The sequence below is a fragment of the Schistocerca nitens genome, chromosome 8 (assembly GCF_023898315.1).
Source record: "Schistocerca nitens isolate TAMUIC-IGC-003100 chromosome 8, iqSchNite1.1, whole genome shotgun sequence".
Taxonomy (NCBI): domain Eukaryota; kingdom Metazoa; phylum Arthropoda; class Insecta; order Orthoptera; family Acrididae; genus Schistocerca; species Schistocerca nitens.
Window position 1 is genome coordinate 526,377,405 of NC_064621.1, and position 25,967 is coordinate 526,403,371.

At 40.9% G+C, this 25,967-nt stretch overlaps 1 protein-coding gene across 2 annotated transcripts in view; it reads left to right on the forward strand.

Annotated features, from left to right (window-relative positions):
- Positions 1 to 25,967, forward strand: part of LOC126199062 (uncharacterized) — a 165,182-nt gene that overhangs the window by 32,014 nt on the left and 107,201 nt on the right. For both annotated transcript variants that reach the window (XM_049935773.1, XM_049935774.1), the window contains exons 3-4: positions 4,179 to 4,450; positions 22,685 to 22,897. In XM_049935773.1, coding sequence (XP_049791730.1) covers positions 4,179 to 4,450; positions 22,685 to 22,897 — 485 coding nt within the window. The remainder of the gene's footprint in view (positions 1 to 4,178; positions 4,451 to 22,684; positions 22,898 to 25,967) is intronic.

Genomic DNA, 25,967 nt, shown 5'->3' on the forward strand with positions numbered 1-25,967 from the left:
ACAATGGCCAAGGAGAGCTTGACCAAAATCTCATGTAATATTAATTACTTGACGCATGTGGAAAGACAAGAACTTTTTGTTCAATGTGACTGCTGCAAGACTGCATTTTTACAAGCGAAGTGCTCGTTTTTAATTTTTATGGGGTGATTTCAATATGATCCTTAATTATTAAATGTTGCCGATTGAAACTTACTTCAAAATATCTACTCATCTTCAAACTTTAGATTCATCCATTGGGAACCTCAGCACTCCACTTATGAGGGACTGATAATAGGGCCACTTGTACTGGTAATTACGGCTGCTTGTACTGATAAGAATAGCATGAGCTGTCTTTGGTAATAAGATCTGTACATGCTGATTTTGTGTACAAATGGAATACACATTTGAAGTTTTTGTAGTGACTGATTTATTAATGAACATACTACTGTGAAAATGATTTTTTAAGTACTTTCGTAAGGAAATTTATTATGTAATGATATTCTGTATGATGAAAGTGAAAAAAAAATGTGGGCAGGGTTTGAATCTGTACCACTAGCATGGTAGCTGTGAAACTTAGCCCTTGCAGTATGCGCGATCATTCTAAAGATGATTAACATTATGGATATAAAAGGTACACATAAAACTTAAGACTGATTTTGTCAGAAACTAGGGGCTGTCAAATGAAAAGCCGATATTAAGACACTCAGACAGATTACTCTGCAAAATATAAAGGCTCATAAAAATCCATGATCAACAGGTCTGATGGTCCCCTTCTCAGTTGTAACTGGCTAACCTACGCAAGTGGGGCTCTGTCTGGGTGGACGAATGATTCCCTAGCATCTTGTAGGGCCAAAACGGTTCACAATAACAACAAAATTAAAACTCCAGTGGAAGGGGTAGGCTACTGTATTGTTTTCTTACCCACTCCCAACATGCAGAAAGCCCACCTGACACATCTATTTCAGTGATGAATCACAGTAACAGAACAATGCCAGTGCATAATAATACTCGAGAGAATATCCCCGTTTTATGTACAAAAGCTTGTGGAGGGAGTTGCTGGTGTTCAGTGGACTGTTCTTCCTCATCCACCCCACAGCCCACAACTTGCACTTTCTGATTTCCATCTGTTTGGCCCAGTGAAGGATACACTCCATGGGAAGCAGTAAATGCATGATTGGAGGTTATCGATGTAGCAAGATGTTGGCTCCAACATTGAGCAGTAGGGTTGTACCATGTGGGCATATAGCCCCTCCCAGTAAGGCTATCGGACTGAAAGGAGATCATGTTGAAAGAAAGGGTTTTGTAGCCAGAAGAGTGGGGAATAATATGGTGTATTGGAATCCTGAATAAAACAAAGGGGTTTTCAGAAACAAGTTTCGCATTACTTAATGAATGCCCCTCGTACTTTCGCTTTGCCATTCAACTTATAAGTTAATTGGGGTCCAAATACATAAGATCGCTACTTGATATGATGACTTTGTTTTAATTGAGGTTGTTGTGCATTGCAACAACTGTAGAATATGTCCAAGTCTTTTGCTGTGCAGTAATGTAGGCATTTCACTGGATGTCATTGTCTCTATTAGCAGGGTGCCATTCCATAACCTTTTAACAGACTTATGAAATGAATGCTTCTAAAAGTCTTGTGTGTAGAGCATGACATGAATGCTTCTAAAAGTCCTGTGTCATATATTGATACTTATGAAATGCTCTACACATTATATAAGTAATGCCAAATGTAATGTGGTGGCTTAAATCATTTTAACCCTTATCCATGTAGATGGTCCATCACTGAGCCCAGTTGATGTTTGGTTTTGAAATGAAAGCAGCTGATGGTCAGACATGGATTTTATACATATTTGCAGAAGTCTGGGCTATTCAAATAACTAATAGAGGCAAGTATTATGATCGTGGAAGTTTTTGTAAACTAGAAGCCCTTTGGTTCTGCTTGTGGATGACAGTATCCTTATATTTTCTACTCACTGATGCTTTATCTGCTGTAACAGTACTTAAAAATTGCAGCATCAGTTTGACAGAAAACCCTGCTGCGTACAGGATTATTAAACTGCTGGAACTGATGCTTGAAGTAGACCATTCCATTAATGTCTCCTGGGTAAAATCACACTGTGGGCTCCCTGGCAATGAAGCTATTGACCTCTTAACCAAAGAACCTGCTGTGACAGGGCATACTACTTGGACTGCAATTTCATGAATGGATTACCAAGAAGTTCTACACAGAGGCATGATAGAAGAATGGCAACATGAGAGGAAACAAAGACACAAAGATGAGAAGTATGCAGTGATTTACCTGTCAGTCCCCTGTTCCACAAAATCTCATACAAATTCAGTGCCTAGGCACCTTGCCTGTCTAATAGCCAGACTCAGTATTTAACCATGGATGTCTCTGTAAACAACTTTACATACTGCACATCATAGGTACATTTTTCTGCTCAGTTGGAGAAGAGGATGACGCAGATCACCTATTCTTTGGGCGCCCCGGACTACGTGAAATACTACAATCCTTTAACCACAACTTTCAAAGCTTATTCATCCATTGCCAACCTACATGATTGCTTTGTTAGCAACATAGGATCACCGACTTTCACACATTATGTACAGATTCACTGTTGCTGCAAGTATTCTCTTCAAAAATGAACATATTACTGACAATGGACTGCACAAAAGCATTCTACAATGGTTACATTACAACTCTAATTTTCTATTGATGCCTATATATTTTATCTTAAGTATGAGCTGGTTGTGTTGTGTAAGCCAAAGGCCAGTAAATTATATTTAAAAAATACTTTTAATGTCCATTAGAAGATCAGAGTTGGAGTGAATCTGTAATAAAGGTGATGGGGGAGGGAACTATCGTACTGTGATTCTACATCTATACTCTGCAAATCGCCGTGAGATGCATGGCGTAGGTACACCCCATTGTCCGTGTTATTAGGGTTTCTTTCTGTTCCATTGATTTATTGAATGTGGGAAGAATGACTCAATTCTTTTGTGTTTGTTGTAATTGTTCTAATCTTGTCCTCATGATCTGTATGTGAGCAATAAATCGGGGATTGTAGTATATTTCTATAGTAACCATTTAATAAAGCCACTTCTTGAAACTTTATTAATAGACTTTCTTGGAAAACCTTATGTCCATCCTCAAGAGTCTTCCAGTTCAGTTCTTTCAGTATCTCTGTGACACTCCCACACACAGATCAAACAAACCTGTAATAATTCGTGCTGCCCTTCTCTGTATACATTCAGTATCCCCTGTTAGTTCTGTTTGGTATGAGTTCCACACACTTGAACAATATTCTAGAACTGGTCACATAAGTGATTTGTAAGCAATCTCCTTTGTGGACTTGTTGCACTTCCCCAATATAGTATCAATGAACCAAGGGCTACCACCTGCTTTACCCACAACTAAGGCTGTGTGATCATTCCACTTCATAGCCCTACAAAGTGTTGCACCTGGGTAATTGTATGAGTTGGCCAATTCCAACATTGACTCATTGATATTATAGTTGTAGGATACAAAGTTTTTTTTTTTTTAATTCATTTTATGAAGCAAACAATTTTATATTTCTGAATGTTTAAAGCAAATTGCCAGTCTTTTCCTCATGATGACTTCAGATAAAGTGCCTGACCCATAAGGGATGTTTCTTTCATATTTTTTCCTTTAGGCCATGTTTAAGTGTGGTTGATTCCCAAAGTTTTGATTGATTGTTGATATTAATTTAATTGGAAGATCGGCTGCTTTTCTCTCCCCTTGCCCCCCTCCCCCCCCCCTCTCCAAGTGTGTGTGTGCGTGTGCGTGTGTGTGTGTGTGTTCCATCTAAAGTGTTGTGTTGAGATCACGATGGTGTCATCAATCCGAAGGTTGGTGTGAACACCACAGTACTTTACTAGACATGGCCGTATTGGAGTTGGTGTGGTGTTGCCTGCCTCTGAACTTCGAGATGACATACTAGCCAATTAAAGGAGGGATCTGCAGTGTAACATGATGCCAAACCATGGCTCAACACAATGCATCATAATGGTAAAATTGTGTAATTATTCAGAAATAGTGCCAGATGTGAATGGAGAATGCGGCAGCTTAAAAATACTACAGAGAGTCATACAGTGTGATGTTCATGAAATAAGGTGACCTCATCACTGTTGTTAGATGCCGTCAAAACAACAAAAAGTATTTTATTTTCCAGTACCCCAGAAGATCATTGATAAAAGAACATTTACGAGACCTAAGAAGCGTGTCAGCCGTCCTGCTCTGGAGACGATGTTGGAAGTACCAATTATGGAAAACCGCCAATTATCATCATCTCCTTGGTTTGCAAAGAACAATCTGTTGTCTTTGCGAGACAACATAGATGATGTCACTATATCATTTTCATCTGACGCTGACATTACAAATAAAACTCTGTGTAAAAGTGTTTCTCCAACCATAAATTCATCTCCTCATATATCTGGTGTGCAGGTAAGACTATTAAGTAGCTATTTTTGTTTATGATAAACCAAGGCAAAACAATTACTGTAGTGCCACAGAATAAATTAGAGATAGACTCAATTAATATTAAAACTAAACCAGCTTTTTATTATTTGCATTGCACTCCTTCAGGAACATCCATGTTATAATAAAATTAAATTCCTCGCATATTAACAATTAATGGAAACTTATTTAAAAGCTTTTTTCTCCTAGCTTGTGCACCATCTCTTGGATGACATTTTAAACTATGCTCTTAAAATCTGTTCAAAACCTTATTGTGCTGCAGTGAGTTTTGACAGTTCACAACTGAAGTAAAATATGTATGCTACACTATAAATAAAGGACTAGAACCAGAACTATGTCAAAATAGTTTTGAAAAAAATTGCAATATTTATTTAAGCATTGTTGAGTCACCATTTTATTCCATTTGTGTGTGAAACAATTAAATTAGGACACAAGTAATTTATGATCAAGATATGGGGCAATATTCTTTGGATGTAGCAACTTTCATTACTGACCTACTACACATAGCCAGTTCTGTTCATTATGTGGTTGGACATAAACAGTTTTGCCACAGCCTTTTATTAACCTGTAAACAAAAAGCTCACTCTTTTATTTCAGGAACCCTATTAATTAACCAAAATTGAATTCCTTCCAGTGTGTTTGAGTTCAGCTGTACAATATGTTTAAGAACTAGAGCCAGATATACCTGTTAGGTAACAAATATTGGATAGTTGATTTTACATATTTTAAACCATTTGTTCCTTATATGCTTCATTTTGTTTCACATAAGTTGTCAGAATAATTTACATCCATTCCAACTGTGTTGTCATTGGCTTATTTTTATTTGCTTTCCAATTCGCTTCATCTCTCATTTCTTACACCCTTTTCCAGGGGCAGAGTCCACACTTATATTCGTCTTTGAATTTTTTAAATTAACTATAAGAATGATGTTACTTGTAGCATTATGCAAACACCGAGCGAGGTGGCGCAGTGGTTAGACACTGGACTCGCATTCGGGAGGACGACGGTTCAATCCCGCGTCCGGCCATCCTGATTTAGGTTTTCCGTGATTTCCCTAAATCGCTCCAGGCAAATGCCGGGATGGTTCCTTTCAAAGGGCACGGCAGACATCGTTCCCCGTCCTTCCCTAATCCGATGAGACCGATGACCTCGCTGTCTGGTCTCCTTCCCCAAATAACCCAACCCCCCATTATGCAAACAGCACTGATTATTGGAGAAGCTTCCAATCTGACAACCACAATGTCTATTTACACAATAATGCATGTAGCCTACACCTAATCTAAGTTTGCCAACACTCACTACCCAAATGCCAAATCTGGAATGTTTTTAAAAAGTAACTTTTTTAAAAATGACCCAACGTCAACTAACATTTTAAATCAACAATAATTTTAAAGTGTCGAAATTTTCAAATAGATGTGGTCAGTGCTGATGCAGAGCCTGTAGCTGATTTTATATGGGACATGGCTAGCTTTGATGTGGGCAGGACATGGCCAGTTTCGTTTCTTACATGCAAGGAATATGGACAAGTTTTGTTAATAATGGCCAATTTTAAAGCTGCTTTCAAGGTACTTACGGTCAGTTTTGTTGAATGAAGGTATTGCAAGATAGTCATTGCTACCAGTAGAATCAAAATTCATTCCTAACCTTTCTTAGTGGACATAGCCAGTTTTGATTCTAGCCTCCCCTCAGTTCTGTTATATCACTGGTAACATACTTCAAAGCTTAATATCATGTATACCTCATGTCCAGTATTGCATATTATATACACTGTGTGATCAAAAGTATCAGCACACCTGGCTGAAAATGACTTAAAAGTTCGTGGCACCCTCCATCGATAATACTGGAATTCAGTATGGTGTTGGCTCACCCTTAGCCTTGATGACAGCTTCCACTCTCACAGACATATGTTCAATCAGGTGCTGGAAGGTTTCTTGGGGTATGGCAGCCCATTCTTCATGGAGTAGTGCACTGAGGAGAGGTATCGATGGCGGCTGGTGAGGCCTGGCACAAAGTCAGCATTCTGAAACATCCCATAGGTGTTCCATAGGAGGCAAGTCAGGACTCGGTGCAGGCCAGTCCATTACAGGGATGTTATTCTTGTGTAACCATTCCACCACAGGGTTTGCCTTATGAATCCTCGTACAAACGAAAAAATGGCTGACATCGAAATAAGTGTCCAAGGAATAGAAAAAGCAACTGGAATCACTCAACAGAGGAAAGTCCACTGGACCTGACGGGATACCAATTCGATTCTACACAGAGTACGCGAAAGAACTTGCCCCCCTTCTAACAGCCGTGTACCGCAAGTCTGTAGAGGAACGGAGGGTTCCAAATGATTGGAAAAGAGCACAGGTAGTCCCAGTCTTCAAGAAGGGTCGTCGAGCAGATGCGCAAAACTATAGACCTATATCTCTGACGTCGATCTGTTGTAGAATTTTAGATCATGTTTCTTGCTCGAGTATCATGTCGTTTTTGGAAACCCAGAATCTACTATGTAGGAATCAACATGGATTCCGGAAACAGCGATCGTGTGAGACCCGACTCGCTTTATTTGTTCATGAGACCCAGAAAATATTAGATACAGGCTCCCAGGTAGATGCTATTTTTCTTGACTTCCGGAAGGCATTCGATACAGTTCCGTACTGTCGCCTGATAAACAAAGTAAGAGCCTACGGAATATCAGACCAGCTGTGTGGCTGGATTGAAGAGTTTTTAGCAAACAGAACACAGCATGTTGTTATCAATGGAGAGACGTCTACAGACGTTAAGGTAACCTCTGGCATGCCACAGGGGAGTGTTATGGGACCATTGCTTTTCACAATATATATAAATGACCTAGTAGATAGTGTCGGAAGTTGCATGCGGCTTTTTGCGGATGATGCTGTAGTATACAGAGAAGTTGCAGCATTAGAAAATTGTAGCGAAATGCAGGAAGATCTGCAGCGGATAGGCACTTGGTGCAGGGAGTGGCAACTGTCCCTTAACATAGACAAATGTAATGTATTGCGAATAGAATACATAGAAAGAAGGATCCTTTATTGTATGATTATATGATAGTGGAACAAACACTGGTAGCAGTTACTTCTGTAAAATATCTGGGAGTATGCGTGCGGAACGATTTGAAGTGGAATGATCATATAAAATTAAATGTTGGTAAGGCGGGTACCAGGTTGAGATTCTTTGGGAGAGTGCTTAGAAAATGTAGTCCATCAACAAAGGAGGTGGCTTACAAAACACTCGTTCGACCTATACTTGAGTATTGCTCATCAGTGTGGGATCCGTACCAGATCGGGTTGACGGAGGAGATAGAGAAGATCCAAAGAAGAGCGGCGCGTTTCGTCACAGGGTTATTTGGTAACCGTGATAGCGTTACGGAGATGTTTAATAAACTCAAGTGGCAGACTCTGCAAGAGAGGCGCTCTGCATCGCGGTGTAGCTTGCCCGCCAGGTTTCGAGAGAGTGCATTTCTGAATGAGGTATCGAATATATTGCTTCCCCCTACTTATACCTCCCGAGGAGATCACGAATGTAAAATTAGAGAGATTAGAGCGCGCACTGAGGCTTTCACACAGTCGTTCTTCCCGCGAACCATACGCGACTGGAACAGGAAAGGGAGGTAATGACAGTGGCACGTAAAGTGCCCTCCGCCAAACACCGTTGGGTGGCTTGCGGAGTATAAATGTAGATGTAGAACAGGTGCACGATTGTGTTGAAAGATGCAATCGCCATCCCTGAATTGCTCTTCAACAGCGGGAAGCAAGAAGGTGCTCAAAACATCAATGTAGGCCTGTTCTGTGATAGTGCCATGCAAAACAGCAAAACAATACGAGAAACACCACCACCTCTGAATTTTACCATTGGCAGTACACATACTGGCAGATCAGGTTTACCAGGCATTCGTCATACCCACACCCTGCCATCGGATCACCACGTTCTGTACCTGATTCGCCACTGCACACAACGTTTTTCTTCTGTTCAATCGTCCAATGTGTATGCTCCTTACACCAAGTGAGTGTCATTTGGCATTTATCAGTGTGATGTGTGGCTTATGAGCAGCTGCTTGACCATGAAATCAGTTTTATAACCTCCCACCCACCTGTCATATTACTTGTAGTGGATCCTGATGCAGCTTGGAATTCCTGTGTGGTGGTCGGGATAGATGTCTGCCTATTACGTATTATGATCCTCTTCAACTGTTTGCAATCTGTCAGTCAACAAATGAGGTTGGCCTGTACGCTTTTGTGCTGTGTGTCCCTTCACGTTTCCTTTTCTTTATCATATCGGAAACAGTTGACCTAAGGGTGTTCAGGAGTGTGGAAATCTCGTGTAGAGACATATGATACGAGTGACACCCAATCACCTGACCACATTCGAAGTCAATGAGTTCCACAGAGCGCCCCATTCTGCTGTCTCACGATGTCTAGTGACTACTGAGGTCACTGGTACGGAGTACCTGGCAGTAGGTGGCAGTGCAACACACCTACTATGAAAAATGTATGTTTTTGGGGTTGCCCAGATACCGTATTTACTTGAATCTAAGCCGCACTTTTTTATCCGCTTTTTGTACTCCAAAAAACCGCCTGCGGCTTAGAATAGAGTGCAGAGTAAGTGGAAGTTCTGAAAAATGTTGGTAGGTGGCACCACAACTAACTTCTGCCGTCGAATATATGTAGTGCTACATAGGCATGCTTGTGCAGACTCAAACCTCTGGCACCAAAACCTCTGCGCCAATAAATAAATTAAAAGAAAAGGTAGAAGAATGTAAACATTATGCCATGTATTCTTTCGTATTTGCTGCTATCTCATTTAAATCCTGTCTGCCTAATAAACTAGGAAACTAGAGTGAGACACCAGCAAGCGCGGAAGAACATACGTATCATGTCATTATTATATTCGTATTATTCTTATGCTGGATAGTGATACAGTCAGAAATGAAGCACGGCAACTGACTAGATTTTTAAATCTAAGATGACTCTAATGTCTATGCAGAATGTTATGTACTAAACAGGCGTCTGCAAGGATTTTCAAACGGAGAAAAATTTTCGCTAAACTTCTCGTTCAGAACATCTATCATATGCAGTCTATTATTTGATTCTTGTTGATCATTACCAAAGAAAGCAGCAGTGTAAGTAATAACAAATAAGTCTCTTGTCATTCTTTCACTTATGTGACAATTCCTCTCTTCTTTCTATTGTAAGTGGCAGTAGCGCGCACAAATGCAAGCCAAGCCTCGAGCGGCGACAGGTCGTAATCACTCATTATCAGAATGCGACAAAAAATGCATGACACAGTACAATAATGCATTTTCAGCTTAGTGACGTAAACACCTATAACAAAGAGAACTGCACTGATGTGATTAAAGCAAAATAAGCGATCGATTCAAACCAGACAAAACATTTGAAAAAGGAAGGGTACCCTTATAAATACGGACTGAGTGCCTGACACATACCAATGGCTACTTGATAAAGCTTAAATGTTGAGCTTACGACTAGAACCAAACTACTGTAGCTGTATCTTCATCCATTCGACCTAAATTGTGTCTCATGTTACAATGGGCCAACTTTTGTTTCAATTTGGAGGTGCGGTCTAAAACTTTGCTCTCCCCCTTGAATTTCGAGTCTCAAATTTCAGGTGCGGCTTAGATTCAGGAAATTTTTTTTTCCCTTGCTTTCGAGTCTCATTTTTCAGGTGCGGCTTAGATTCGAGTAAATACGGTACTTTTAATCACATAGTGTGTCTAGTTAACGCTGTGGAAACAATCAGCATATAAACAAAGACAAGTGCATTGTACATCAGAGCCGTGGTATTACATGTAAGTAACATATAATTTTCAAATTCTTTGTGTGTGTTACAAATGAATTAGGTATCCATGCTACGTCAGTTTGTAAACCAGATGGGGTATATTGAACTGTCAGTGTTAAGTGATTAGTAGTATCGAAGTGCATATGTGGAACACCAAACTATTTCATTATTTTGTTACCGTATTTACTCGAATCTAAGCCGCACTTTTTTTCCGGTTTTTGTAATCCAAAAAACCGTCTGCGGCTTAGAATCGAGTGCAAAGCAAGCGGGAGTTCTGAAAAATGTTGGTGGGTCCCGCCACAACTTCTGCCGTCGAATATATGTAGCGCCACACAGGCATGCTTTGTAGGCACAAAGATAAAATACTGGCACCAAAATCTCTGCGTCATAAATAAATAAAAAAAAAAGTGGAAGACGAGCCTTTTTCCTCCGCCCAGAGTTTCGACCACTGCATTTTGGTACATTATCCAACGAAGTAAATACAAATTCTGTATTGTTGATCTTCGAATGTAGCAGCATTTCAATGTACTACGAAAATCCGACTTGCAAGACTGTTTGGGATGTTTGTCAATATGACCAACTCTACGTTCTGAATTTTTTCCTACCTGTGAGAAAAGATGGTTGCTAATAGGAGCTTTTATGTATTGTGAATCACATGTAGTATTCTCTTCGCCATAAGATTAATACGAATATAAACATTTTGCCATGTATTGTTTCGTGTTTGCTACTATCTCATTTAAATCCTGTCTGCCTAATAAACTACGAAACTAGCGTGAGACAACAGCAAACGCGGAAGAATATACATATCATGTCATGTTTATATTCGTATTATTCTTATGCCTGATAGTGATACAGTCAGAAATGAAGCATGGCAACTGACTAGATTTTTAAATCTAAGATGACTCTAATTTCTGTGCTGAATGTAATGAACTAAAGAGGCACCTGCAAAGATTTTCAAACGGAGAAAAGTTTTCGCTAAAATTTCGTTCAGAACATCATCTATCATACGCAGTCTATTATTTGGTTCTTGTTGATCATTATCAAAGAAAGCAGTAGTGTAAGTAACAACAAATGTTTCGCTAATGAGACGATTCATCTCTATTTTTTATTTGTAAGCGGCGGTAGCGCGCACAAAAGCAAGCCACGCCGCGAGCGGCGACAGGCCGTAAACACGCACTATCAGAATGCGACAAACAATGCATGACACAGTACAGTAATGCATTTTCAGCTTAGAGTGACGTAAACACCTATAACAAAGAGAACGGCACTTTATCAGATCAAAGAAACATAAGCAATCAATTCAAACCAGACGAAGCACGTGAAAAAGGAAGGATATCCGTATAAATACGGATGGATCGCGTGACGCGTAGCAGTGGCTCCTGGTAAACCGTAACTGCTAAGCTTACGACTCGAACCAAACTACTGCAGCTGTATCGTCATTCATTCGACCTAAATTGTGTCTCATATTACAATTAGACGAACTTTGTTTCGATTTGCAGGTGCGACCTAAAACTTTTCTCTCCCCTTGAATTTCGAGTCTCAAATTTCAGGTGCGGCTTAGATTCTGGAAAATTTTTTTTCCTTGATTTCGAGTCTCATTTTTCAGGTGCGGCTTAGATTCGAGTAAATACGGTACATTATTATATTATATTATATTATTATATCTAAAAACAAAGATGATGGGACTTACCAAACGAAAGCGCTGGCAGGTTGATAGACACACAAACATACACACAAAATTCAAGCTTTCGCAACCAACGGTTGCTTCATCAGAAAAGAGGGAAGGAGAGGGAAAGATGAAAGGACGTGGGTTTTAAGGGAGAGGGTAAGGAGCCATTCCAATCCCGGGAGCGGAAAGACTTACCTTAGGGGGAAAAAAGGACAGGTACACACACACACACACACACACACACACACACACACACACACACACACACACACACACACACACACACACATCCATCCATCCGCACATACACAGACACAAGCAGACATTTGTAAAGGCAAAGAGTATATTATCATTACGTACACTCAGGTTATCCAAAGGAAAAAAAAAAAAAACTTGTTGACAATATTATGGAAATGAGATACTAGATACGATATTGCAAGTAGAATTTGAGAGAGCTTTAAGGCAAAAGAAGGCTCACGGAATTGACAAAATTTCCTGAGAATTATTCAGATCCTTCAGAGATAACGCTATGCTCCCAGTGTGCAGGATAAATGAGGCAAGCAAAATACCCTCAGACTTCAACAAGAATGTAATAATTCCAAAGAAGGCCAGTGCTGACAGGTGTGAATATTACCAGACCATCCAGTTAACAAGTAATGGTTGCAAGATAGTGACATGAATTATTTATAGAAGAATGATAAAAGTAATAGCTGATCTTGGGAAAGATGCAGCATTTTTTCCCTTCCGTGCTGCATGTCTATCCTCTTGCTAATGTTTTTCCCCTCCCTTGGAGAACATGTCTGAGGTGTTCCTGGGAATGTTGGGCATTGTCTGTCACAGACATAAGAACAGTCTCACCTTCATTTTTCGCTCCATTTTCCTTTCTTTGTTTACCTTCTCCTCTTGTTCATCTGCTTCGGCGTTTGAGGTTCCTCTTTTTCTTCTTCCTACCTGTGCTCCTGAAGGCCAGCCCAAGCATCTGATGAATAACAGGTGGCTGGGTAATGCATAGTCCCCAGCCCTGGGTCGACAGGTAGGGTTCGCACGTACCCCCTGGTACAGACCAGGCAGGGTTTGCACGTACTCCCTGGTACAGGCCAGACCCAGGGAGGATGATTGCCTGAGCTACAGCCGTCTCAGATTGCCAGTTGGTCCCTCTGTCAGGTGTTCGGGGGGTGTGACCAATCACCTAAGGCAGGTGCGCACTCTTGTAAAGGGGGTCCCCATTTGGAAGGAGCACGCCTTCAGAGACGCAGGCAATCATGGAGAATTTTTTTCTTGCAATGAGTCAGTCATCTTCCCAGTCAACGTCTACGAAATGTAAATGTAATGAGACTAAAGATTCCAAGACCCTCTCCCCTGCACCATGGTTCCTCGTGGTCTTACATGCTGAAGACGGTCAGTCCTTTGCCACAGTAAACCCGTTTATTATTCAGAAATGTGTTGATGTAATTGCCGGCCCTGTGAAATCCTGCATAATTTACGGAATGGCACTTTGCTTTTGGAGACTACTTTTGATTCTCAAGCACAAAAACTGCTTGCTGTCTCGCTTCTCTACAGTTACCCTGTTCATATCGAGGCTCATACAACTTTGAATTCTTCCTGTGGTGTAATTTACACCAGGTTGCTCGAGGATCTAAGTGAGGCCAAAATCCAATTTTACCTCTCTGATTGGGGTGTCATTGCTGCCCATCATGTAATGAAAAAGTTAGATGCCTCCTTTAGTGCCCACCCACACTCTTTTTCTCACCTTTGATAGAGTGGTGCTTCGGTCCAAGATCAAAGCAGGCTATAAAATTAACACAGTGTGGCTGTACATTCAGAACCTGATGCACTGCTACCAGTATCATCATTTCAACCACACTAGAAGATCTTGTCAACACCCAGCCAAATGTGTAAACTGTGACAGGGTTGTGTACTAGGGTGATTGTGCGCCTCCTTCTCCCCACTGTATCAACTGCAATGTCAGCCATGCCGCCTCTTCCCAGGATTGCCCCATGTAGCTTGATGAGTGGGCTGTCCAGGAGATCCAGGTAAAAGAAAAAGTGCATTACCCAGTCGCTCGCAAGTTGCTGGCTAGTCACAAACCATGCGTTTTCCCGTCTGGGACCTATAGTTCTGTTCTTGTTACCCCTCGCTCCATGAAGGACATGGCCATGCAGACATGCAACCTCCAATTCCACTCTGAGGTTGTGAAATTGTCCAGTGTCAAGGTAGCATCGCCATCCCCCTGTCCAGCTGTGCAACAAGCCATCAAACTCTCGCCTCAAGTGGAGAAACCACCAGCTACACAACCAATAAGTCAGAAAGGACTAAAGGAGTACTCCCGTGAAGACTTCCTCCATTCCTCCAGCCAAACAACACCCGAGTCTTCCTTTAACCAGAAAGGCTCGAAGAAGTCCACCAAAGGCAAATGATTTTCTCCTTCACCAATTTGAAAATCCTCCTTGACGGTGTTGCCATGTGATACGTTCTCCCGGCTAACACATGGGCCACATGGAGCAGGATCCTCCTGCTTCTGTGCCCTGTAGTAGTGACTATTCAACGGCTGTCACTCGGCAGCCGCTGAGGTGACGCACCTACATGTCTTCATCATGACTCTCTTCCAATTGGAATATTGGCAGCCTTGGGTCCCACAAAGAGGATTTACAGTTGCTTTTTAGCGTCCCCTTGTAGTCTGCCTTCAGGAAACAAAACTGCGCCCTCACGACCGATTTGTGCTTTCACATTTTTTACTGATTCGTTTTCACCTTTCCCCTGAAGTCAGCATTCCATCTCATGGGGGCGTCATGTTGCTCATACTGGATGACATTCATAGCCAACCCATCTCCATGAATACTCATTTTCAACCTGTTGCAGTTCGCGTTTTCCTTCCCCACCGGACATTTTCCCTCTGTACCATTTATGCCCCTCCGTCATTTGATATCTACAGAGCAGACTTCCTTCAGCTTATTGGGAAACTTCCTCCCCAATTTAGGACCTGTCAGAGAGGTGCCCTCTTGGCTGACGTTCTTACTTACCCTCTTCTCCTTTAACACTGGAGCACCCACTTTACTTTCCCACTCCTTGCACACCTGTTCCCATTTGGACCTATCCTTCTGCACTGCCTGCTCAGCTTGCCCATCGTCTTGAGTGGTCCATTTTTTCTGACACCTACTCGAGCGACCATTTCCCATATGCTATCAGTTTGCTGACTCCTACCCCATGTCCGTGCACGCCCAAATGGCGACTTACTAAGGCTGACTGGAAGCTTTATTCCTCCCTGGCAACCTTTGAAGAACAAGATTTCTGCAGTTGTGATGGCCATGTGGAATATCTCAAAAACATTATCCTTTCTGCAGCAGAACGTTCCATTACTGGCACTTCCTCTTTACCACCTCATGTCCCAGTCCCTCGGTGGACTGAGGCATGCCGCAACTCAATTCACGCACAGAGAAGTGCTCTCCGCATTCTTAACCGTCATCCTATGATGGAAAACTGCATTCATTATAAACAGATCCGTGCAAAATGTTGTTGCGTTCTTCGGGATAGCAAAAGACCTAGCTGGATTTCACTCACTGGTTCTTTTATCAGTTCCACCCCTTCCTCTGCCATGTGGGCCAACCTATGGCAGCTCTCTAGGACCAAAATCCATTCACCAGTTCCCGGCCTGACAGTAGCTGATGATGTCATCGTGGACCCTATTCCTATCTCCCGATACCTTGGGCCGCCATTTTGCAGAAGTTTCGATCTCTTCCCACTATCACTCTGCCTTCCTCCATCGGAAACGAGCAGAGGAGGCTCGGGCGATACCCCTCTCTTTCCTGAATTGTGAGTGCTAGTGTACCTTTACTATGAGGGAGCTTACATCATGCTCTCAGTTCATCCTGATCCTCCTCCCTAGGGTCAGACACTGTCTACATTCAATGTTGCAGCACCTTTCTCCTGCGGGCAAGCACTTCCTGCTTAACACATACAACCACATCTGGGTAGAGGGCATGTTTCCCAGACACTGGCATGAAGCCACCTTCATACCTATACCTAAGCCTGGTAAGGACAAAAACCTTCTAGCTACCGCCCCATCTCTCTTATCAGCTGCATTTGCAAGGTAATGGAATGTATGATTCATGCTCGGCTGGTGTGGTGGCTAAAGTCTTGCAATTTATTGATGAACATGCAGTATGGATTTCGAGCACGCCGTTCTGCAGTTGACTCTCTCGTTACTTTGCACACCCATGTCATGAATGATTTTCTGTGGAAATTGCAGACTGTTGCCATGTTTCTCAATTTGGAGAAGGCCTATGACACCTGCTGGAGAACTGGTATCCTCCGTACTCTTTACACATGGAGTTTCCATGACCGTCTGCCCTGTCTCCTTCAGGAATATTTTAAAAGACAGAGTTTTCAAGGTGTGTGTGGGTTCTGCCTCATCAGACACCTTTGTCCAGGAAAATGGTGTGCCTCAGGGTTCCATCCTGAGCGTTGTATTCGTTGTTATTGCCATTAACCTTATAATTGCCTGTCTTCTGCGGGGCATCTCTGGCTCCCTTTTTATCTGCCAAAACAATATGGCAAATGCCTTAATTTTTAGTTTTGGACCTCTGTTTCTGTGTCTCTTTTAGCCCTTTTCCAAATGCCTGTTTTAGCTGGCATCTGTTATGTCAATTGGGACTGACGTATAGTTGTTTTCACTTAAAACGTCCAGCCTGATAGGCCGTAGTCGATGTATAAAACTCTCCCCTGACATTTCGTCTCCGACTGTGGGAGACGTCCTCTGAGGTAACGCAGATTTCACCACTTTACCGCAGAGGATGTCTCCTGCAGTCGAGACGAAATGTCGGGAGAGATTCGGACATCGACCACGGCCTATCAGCCCGTAAACTTTAAGTGAAGACAATACTGGCCATGGAAGCCTACATTGTATGGTATAGTTTTTAATTCCTCTCTGTCTTCATGTTCTGTAGTTTTGACTTGGGCGCATATGACCCCAGTTGTTTTTTGCGCCCTAAAGCAAAACAAACAACAGAGTGTAATAGGGCTATAGTCTACCCCACTGTTGGGAAAGTAGTGAAGGAAATAGAGGTGAAATTTAGAAATATAATTGAAGTTCAGGGTGAAGAAATAAAAAGCTTGAGGTTTGCCAATTAAATGAAATTCTATAAGAATTGGTAAAGGACTTCGAAAAGCCACTGAATAAAATGGATAATATCTTGAAAAGGGGTTATGAGATGAATATCACCAATGATGAGGGAACATGTGGATACCTCCGCTTACCCATCAGTCATGCAGCGAGTCAACTTCACTGTCGCACCCTGTGGTGACAGGAATTCATCAAGTACATGTTTGCAACACCTGTGTTTATTCTGCACAAATGAGTGACAAAAATGAAACCAGGTTGCAGTGTATATTAAGTGGTGATGGTGATGATGGTGTTTGCATAACAATTCCACTCGGACACTGATCCCAAAGGGGGTACATTCCTCGGTGGCAAGTGCATTTTCTGATCACATTAGCGTGGGGGAATGAGGGACATGTATCCAGAATGAAGTAAACTTTCCTTGCAATTGTCTGGCGCCATGTATTTCGCAGATTCGTCAAAGTGAAAGTGAAAATAGGTAATGCCGAACTAACTTCTGTACATGTCGGTGGGAATCCGTGTTAAGCTCAACCCATATGGTCCGCAGCTCACAGAAACATAATCCATAAAACACTTCTGTAATGTTCGATGACTCTGCTCACACTCATACTGCTTTTTGCCGAAGCGTACCCATGTGCACTACACATTGTCAGAATTTTGCCTATTGGTAAGTACGCGCTCCGATGGAAATTATATTGGGCTACAGTAAAGAATGAAAAAACTGCTAGAAGCTTACCTTGGGGAAAATAAATTTAGATTCCGGATAAATGTAGGAACATGCAAGGCAGTACTGATCCTATGATTTCTTATGAAAGATAGGTCAAGGAAAGGCAAACGTACGTTTATAGCATTTGTAGACTTAAGCTTTTGACAGTGTTGACTGAAATATTCTCTTTGAAATTCTGAAGGTAGCAGCGGTAAAAAACAGGGAGTGAAAGGCTATTTACAACTTGCACAGAAACCAGATAGCTGGTATGGCTCAAGGGGTATGAAAGGGAAACAGTGGTCAAGAAGTGAGAGAGACAGGGTTCTAGCTGATCCTCAGTGTTGTTCAATCTGTACATTGAGCAGGTAGTAATGGAAACGAAACTAAAATTTGGAGCAGAAATTAAAGTTCAGGGAGAAGAAATAAAAGCTTTGAGGTTTGCTGTTGACATTGTAATTGAGTCAGAGACAGCAAAAGACTTGGAAGAGCAGGTGAATGGAATGAACAGCGTCTTGAAAGGGAGACACAAGTTGGACATCAACAAAATCAAAACAAGGATAATGGAATACAGTCGAGTTAAATCAGATGATGCTTTGGGAATTAGATTAGGAAATGAGATACTTAAAGTAGTCAATGAGTTTTGCTATTTGGGCAGAAAAATAACTAATGATGGGAGAAGTAGAGAGGATATAAAATGTAGGCTGGCAGTGGGCAGAAAAGTGTTTCGTAACAAATGAAGTTCGTAAACATCGTATATAGATTTATGTGTCAGGAAGTCTTTTCTGAAAGAATTTGTCTGGAGTTTAGCCATGTGTGGAATTGAAACATGGACAATAAACAGCTTAAGGAAGAAAAGAATTGAATCTTCTGAAATACGGTGCTACAGAAGGATCCTGAAGATCAGATGGGTAGATCGCGTAATTAACAAGGATGTACTGAATAGAAACTGGGAGAAAAGAAATTTGTGGCGCAGTCAGTCTAGAAGAAAGGATCGGTTAAGACACATTCTTAGATGCCAAGGTATCACTAATTTAGTACTAGATGGAAGTCAGGGGAGTGAAAATCGTAGAGGGAGACAGAGATGAACATCAGAATGAGATTTTCACTCTGCAGCGGAGTGTGCGCTGATATGAAACTTCCTGGCAGATTAAAACTATGTGCCCGACCGAAACTCGAACTTCGGGACCTTTGCCTTTCGCGGGCAAGTGCTCTACCATCTGAGCTACCGAAGCACGACTCACGCCCGGTACTCACAGCTCTACTTGTGCCAGTATCTCGTCTCCTACCTTCCAAACTTTACAGAAGCTCTCCTGCAAACCTTGCAGAACTAGCACTCCTGAAAGAAAAGCTGTGAGTACTGGACGTGAGTCGTGCTTTGGTAGCTCAGATGGTAGAGCACTTGCCCGCGAAAGGCAAAGGTCCCGAGTTCGAGTCTCGATCAGGCACACAGTTTTAATCTGCCAGGAAGTTTAAGAGGTGAACATCGTAAGCAGATTCAGGAAGATGTAGGTTGCATTAGTTACTTGGGAATGAAGAGGCTTGTACAGTATAGAGTAGCATGGAGAGCTGCATCAAATCTGTCTTCGAACTGAAGACCACAACAACAAATATGCCAAAGGAGTTACATGTAGGAAATCCCACAAAAAATAGTAGACGAATTCCCATATTTTGGCACCAGACTTCTGATGATGGCCGAAGTTGAGAGGGTGTAAAATACAGATTAGCAATAGCAAGAAAATCTTTTCTGAAAAATAAAAATTTGACATCATCAGATATAAATTTGTGCTACAAAATTTTACATAAAGTTATTTGTCTGGAATGTAGCCTTACATTGGATTGAAACATGGATGATAAACATTTCAGCAAGAAGGAATAAAAAGCTTTTTAAGCCTGGTGCTGCTAAATAATTCTGAAGATTTGATTGCTAGATTGAAAGGTAATGAGGAGGTACAGAATTGAATAGGGACTTAAAGAAAGAGTCTGTTGATACAACAGACTGAGACATTGAGGAATTATCAATTTGGTAAAGGAGGGAAGTGTTTGGGGCAACATTCTAGAGGCTCCACTGCAGTAAACAGGTTCAAATGGATGAAGGATGTGGTAGTTAAGCAGAGGCTTACACGATAGGCTAATGTGGGGAGCTGCATCAAACTGGTCTTCATCTAGAAGCCAACAACAATTTTTTCTTTTTAGTTACTTTATATAGATACAGAAATTAGACTGTACAACATTTAAATTAATTATTAAATAAAAGAGAGAAAGTACACTGTAGAAAATAGTCATATAATTTAAAAATCTTTACTCCGTAAAACTTGTCAGCCATTTGTTTCCTTAAAAAACACCTGTCCAGAAAATAACTGCACAGTTCTAATATACGGTTTCTTTACAATATAGCTTGTTTTATTTAATAATTATATGACTTGTCGTAACACTCTAATTTCTGGTCTGGTATGTTGCCATTGTTGTTTTTAGTCTAAAGACTGATTGGAGGTAGCTCTCTGTATTAGCCTGTCGTGTGCAAGCCTCTTGATTGTCAGATTGACAAATAGAGGGCAGGAATTCAGAAAATATCGTTCTTGTGAAACAAAACTAGCTCTTTATTCCCACGAAGTAATAATTGCTATCAGCATGGGATATCAAACTGATTACATAGTTTTAGGTTTCCTGGAGGCTTTCAATACCATTCCTCACAAGTGACTTCTAATCAGATTGCCTCAGTTGTGCAACTGGTTGTCAGAAAGGTCGTAGTTGGTAATAATTGATGGAAGGTTGAGTAAAACAGAAGTGACTTCTGGTATTCCCTAAGATAGTGTTATAGGCCCTCTGCTGCTCTTTATCTATATAAAAGATTTAGGATACAATCTGAGCAGCCAACTTAGATTGTTTGCAAATTGTAGTGTCAGTTATCAACTTGTAGAGTCATCAGATGATCAGAACCAATTGCAAAATGATTTAGATAAGATACCTGTATGGTAAGTAAAGTGGCAAGTGACTCGATATAATTAAAAGTGTGAAGTCATATACATGAGTGCTAAAAGAAATCCATAAAGTTTTGGTTACATGATAAATCGCACAAACCTAAAGACTGTAAATTCAAGTAAATACTTAGGAATTGCAGGTACCAATAACTTAAATTGAAATGATCACATAGGTAATGCTGTGGGGAAAGCAAACCAAAGACTGTGATTTATTGGCAAGAATATTTAGAAAGTGCAACACCATGCTTGTTTGCCTTCTTCTGGGTTATTACTGTGCCGTGTGCAGTCTACACCAAATGGGTCTGACCAAGGAATTTGAAAAGTTCAAAGAAGGCAGCTCATTTTGTATTATCGTGAGATAGAAGAGATAATGATACAGTCATGATATGTGAGTTGGGGTGCCAATCATTAAAACCAAGGTGTTTTTCATCATGGCAGGATCTTCTCGTGAACTTTCAATCATCAGCTTTCTCCTCATATTGCTAAAGTATTTTGATGGTGCCCACCTGCATAGGGAGAAATGATCACCATAATAAAATAAGAGGAATCAGAACTCTCACAAAACGATTTAAGTGTTAGTTTTTCCATGCACCATTCGAGAGTGAAACGGTAGAGAAATAGCTTTAAGGTTGTTCAATGAACCCTTTGCCTGGCACTTAATTGTGGATTGCAGAGTAATCATGTAGATGTAGGTGAGATCTGTGCAGAACTACTGCAGCCTACATCAATTTGAACATATAATTTTTGCCCCACACAGTTACCTTCATTACCAAATTGGCCATTTCTGAGTGATGTCCCTTACGTATCTTAGATCTACTGATCCCGTCTTGTAGTCAGGCTGTGTGACAAATTTGTTTTCTCTCCAACATTACTCAGTATCTCATCATTATGCACCCAATCCACCCATCTGATCTTCAGCATTCCTCTGTATTAACACCTTTTAAAAGCTTCTAATATCTATTGTTTGCTATGTTTGGCCACCTTTAATGCCTCATTTCCTACACTTAATTCCCTCGGCTTCATTTGGTTTAATTAGACTGCATTTGATTATCCTCATTGTACTCACAACATCTTCAAGATGCTGTTTCTTCCATTCAGCTGCTCTTTAAAGTGCTGTGATGTCTCTGAATTAAAAATCACATTGGCAGACCTCGATTTTAATTGTCCTTTATGTTGTGCATTAATATTTTGTGTAACATCGACGATGAAATAGGTCAGTGACAAACAAGTGGACTTCAGTGTTGCTCGTCATGTACACTGGTAATTCAGTATACCATTGCATGGCATATAAAAATAGCTGGTGCGTGGAGTCTCAGTGGAGTTGTTTGGGGCTATATACTGTCCTACCAGACACCAGGTAGTGTGCTATTGAAAGTGAAAGTAATTGTTATTGATGCATATGATACCATGGTTCATATGTTTATTACACATGCATTTGTAGTCCTACTTGATTCCTCAGCATAAGCTAGATAAGTAACATATTTTACAATAGTGGACAAAGGGTGTTAACGTTTGTATGTAATGATAAGACTCTGTGTTAGTTGGTGTGGCATTGCATGCCCTTCTATTATAATAAAATTTTCTCATTTTGTGTTGTGCCCAGTCTACCAGGTGTAGACATAATTATTAAAACTAGTTGCAACGTAATATAGGCTTTTCAATACAATTCCTCACAAGCGACTTCTAATCAGATTGTGTGCCTATGGACTATTGCCTCAGTTGTGCAAGTGGATTGCTGTCAGAAAGGTTGTAGTTGGTAATAATTGATGGAAAGTCGAGTAAACCAGAAGTGACTTCTGGTATTCTCCAAGATAGTGTTATAGGCTTTTTATGGAATACTTAGAGTCTTCTCTAGGAACTCTCAAAAACATTTATTATATTCTGCCTGCAATATTTAATTTTTTTCTAATTGTTCATTTCTTTATCCTAGACGAAGTTCGAAGTACCAGCAATGGAAAATCGGCAATTATTTTCATCTCCTTGGTTTACAAAGAAGAACCTACAGTATTTGGGAGATAATATAGAAGACGTATCTATAACATTTAAATCTTTGACATCTGAACCTGATATTTTAAATCAAACTTTCTGTAAAAATGATTCACCCAGCATAAATTCATCATTTCGACACATATCTGGTATAAAGGTAAGGTTGTTTAGTAGTTCTTTCTGTGTGTAGTGTACATTTAATGCTAAACAGTTGTTATTGTCTTACAGTTAGTTCCATAGGTACACTCAGCACTTGCTGATTCCATTAATGTGCCTTTTATCATTTGCATAAGTGCTCTTGTAGAAACAGCCATGTTGTAAGAACCTATATTTGTTACAACTTTCCAATAAACCAAAAGTATTTTTTTAAAAAAAAACCTTTACAAGCTAGTTAATTTTGCTTATTTTCACCTAGAATGTAACTCTGGAAATCCTTGGAAAAAAGTTACCAAGAAAAGCAATTCCCACATTACACCTGACATACTATTTTTTTTTTTTATTATTATTCCTTTCTCCATCACTAAAAGTTTTATTGAAATGGAGGAGTAGGTAGATGTAGATGAGATGGGAGACATGATAATGCGTGAAAAATTTGACAGAGCACTGAAAGAACTAAGTCGAAACAAGGCCCCGGGAGTAGACAACATTCCATTAGAACCATTGACAGCCTTGGGAGAGCCAGCCATGACAAATTCTTCCATCTGGTCAGCAAGATGTGTGAGACAGACATCAAGAAGAGTAGAAAATTCTAATTCCAAAGAAAGCAGCAGCTGACAGGTGTGAAAATTACTGAACTATCTGATTAATAAGTCACGGTTGCAAAATACTAACACGGATTCTTTACAGACGAATGGAAGAACTGGTAGAAGCCGACCTTGGGGAAGATCAGTTTGGATACCATAGAAATGTAGGAGCACGCGAAGCAATACTGGCCCTACGACTTGTTTTAGAAGATAGGTTAAGGAAAGGTGAATCTACATTTATAGCATCTGTAGACTTAAAGAAAGCTTTTGACAATGTTGACTGGAATACTCTCAAATTCTGAAGGTGGCAGGGGTAAAATACAGGGCACGAAAGGCTGTTCAGTTTATACAGAAACCAGATGGCAGTTATGGTTTGGGGGGGCACAAAAGGGAAGCATTGGATTAGAAGGGAGTAAGACAGGGTTATAGCCTATCCCCAGTGTTATTCAATCTGTATATTGAGCAAGCAGTAAAGGAAACAAAAGAAAAATTCGGAGTAGTAATTAAAATCCAGAGAGAAGAAATGAAGAGGTTTGCCGATGACATTGCAATTCTGTCAGAGACAGCAAAGGACTTGGAAGAGCACTCGAACAGAATGGACAGTGTCTTGAAAGGAGGATATAAGATGGACATCAACAAAAGCAAAACGAGAATAATGGCATGTAGTCAAATTTAATCAGGCGATGCTGTGGGTATTAGATTAGGAAATGAGACACTTAAAGTAGTAAAGGAGTTTTGCTATTTGGGGAGCAAAATAACTGATGATGGTCAAAGTAGAGAGGATATAAAATGTAGACGCAATGGCGAGGAAAGCGTTTCTGAAGAAGAGAAATTTGTTAACATCAAGTACAGATTTAAGTGTCGAAGGATTTTCTGAAAGTATTTGTATGGAGTGTAACCATGTATGAAAATGAAACATAGACATTAAACATTTTAGATGAGAATAGAAGCTTTGGAAAGTGGTACTACAGAAGAATGCCGAAGATTAGATGGGTAGATCACCTAGCTAATGAGGTGGTACTGGATAGGATTGGGGAGTAGAGCAATTTGTGGCACAACTTGACTAGAAGAAGGGATTGGTTGGCAGGACATGTTCTGAGGCATCAAGGAATCACCAATTTAGTATTGGAGGGCATCGTGGAGGGTAAAAATCATAGAGGGAGACCAAGAGATGAATACAGTTAGCAGATTCAGAAGGATGTAGGTTGCAGTAGTTACTTGAAGATGAAGAGGCTAGCATAGGATAGAGTAGCATGTAGAGCTGCATCACATCAGTCTTTGGACTGAAGAAGACAACAGTAATTGTCCTTGCATGCCGTCTCTTATAAAAAACAATTACCTAATGGAATTGTATTGCTCCACTTGTCTATATTAATACTGTCAATACTACTGTAGTTGTGAATTATTCTTAATGTACATTGCTCAACAAAAGTTTGAAATAGTTTTAAAATGTAGTCTACAATATTATAGGTTTCATTGACCTGCGCACTTCATGCACTATGCGGTTAGACCATATACCGTGTGATGTTTGGTATTGGCATGCTTTGTGGCCATTTCCCAGTCATGTACACATACTGCTACCACAGCAGCAAACTGCAGGCAGTCCAGTATTGACAACAGTTTCATTCAGTTTGTGTTTAGCACTGCGGTAACATTCCACGTTGAAGTATACAATACTTTGATAGATTCAGAATAGTGGCTTTACTTTCAGAAGGTCATACACAGCAATATGTTGCAATCGGTTACATGTCACTCTAAGTGGTGTATCTAAGATGTGGAGATAGTACAGAGAGTTGGGAAATGTGAACAATAGACCTCACCGCAGTCATCCTCTTATGACAGTACCAATGCAGAATCATTTTCTCCAGCTGTCAGCTCATAGGCACCCAATAACTACTGCCTGAAATATTGGAAATGACTTTGCCTGGGCAACAGGGATTTATATCCCAGACAAAACAGTGTGGAGGGTGGTCTTCTCTGCTGAAGACCAATGAGAAGTTTTGCACTGAACTCCCCCCTGCGGGTCATGGGTTTAGAATAGGCCCGAGGTATTCCTGCCTGTCATAAGAGGTGACTGAAAGGAGTCTCGCACATTTCAGCCTTTATGTGATAGTCCCATGTAGGGTTTGACCTCCATTCTTCAAAATTTTCCCGAAGAGTGAGCCAGTTGGGGAAGGGCGCCTTACATGGTGCATTGTGTCCATCGTGCATTGAGATCTCTAGCCCAGTTTCTCATCGTTACATTGCAGTCCTGCCCATTCCCCATCTGTTGGTCGAGGGCACCTTCGTGGGTACGTTCTCCACTATGCGCAATGCAGTGTCGCTTTCTGCATTGACGATGACCGTGGGCTTCTTTGTACCTGATATCGAGCACAGTAGCCAGTCTGCTGTGGTGGGGCTGCCATGTACCCTGTTGGTTGTAGCCCCCTGACAACACAGGGATTGCTTTGCTGATGCCTGCACCGTTAACTCCCCACGTATGCC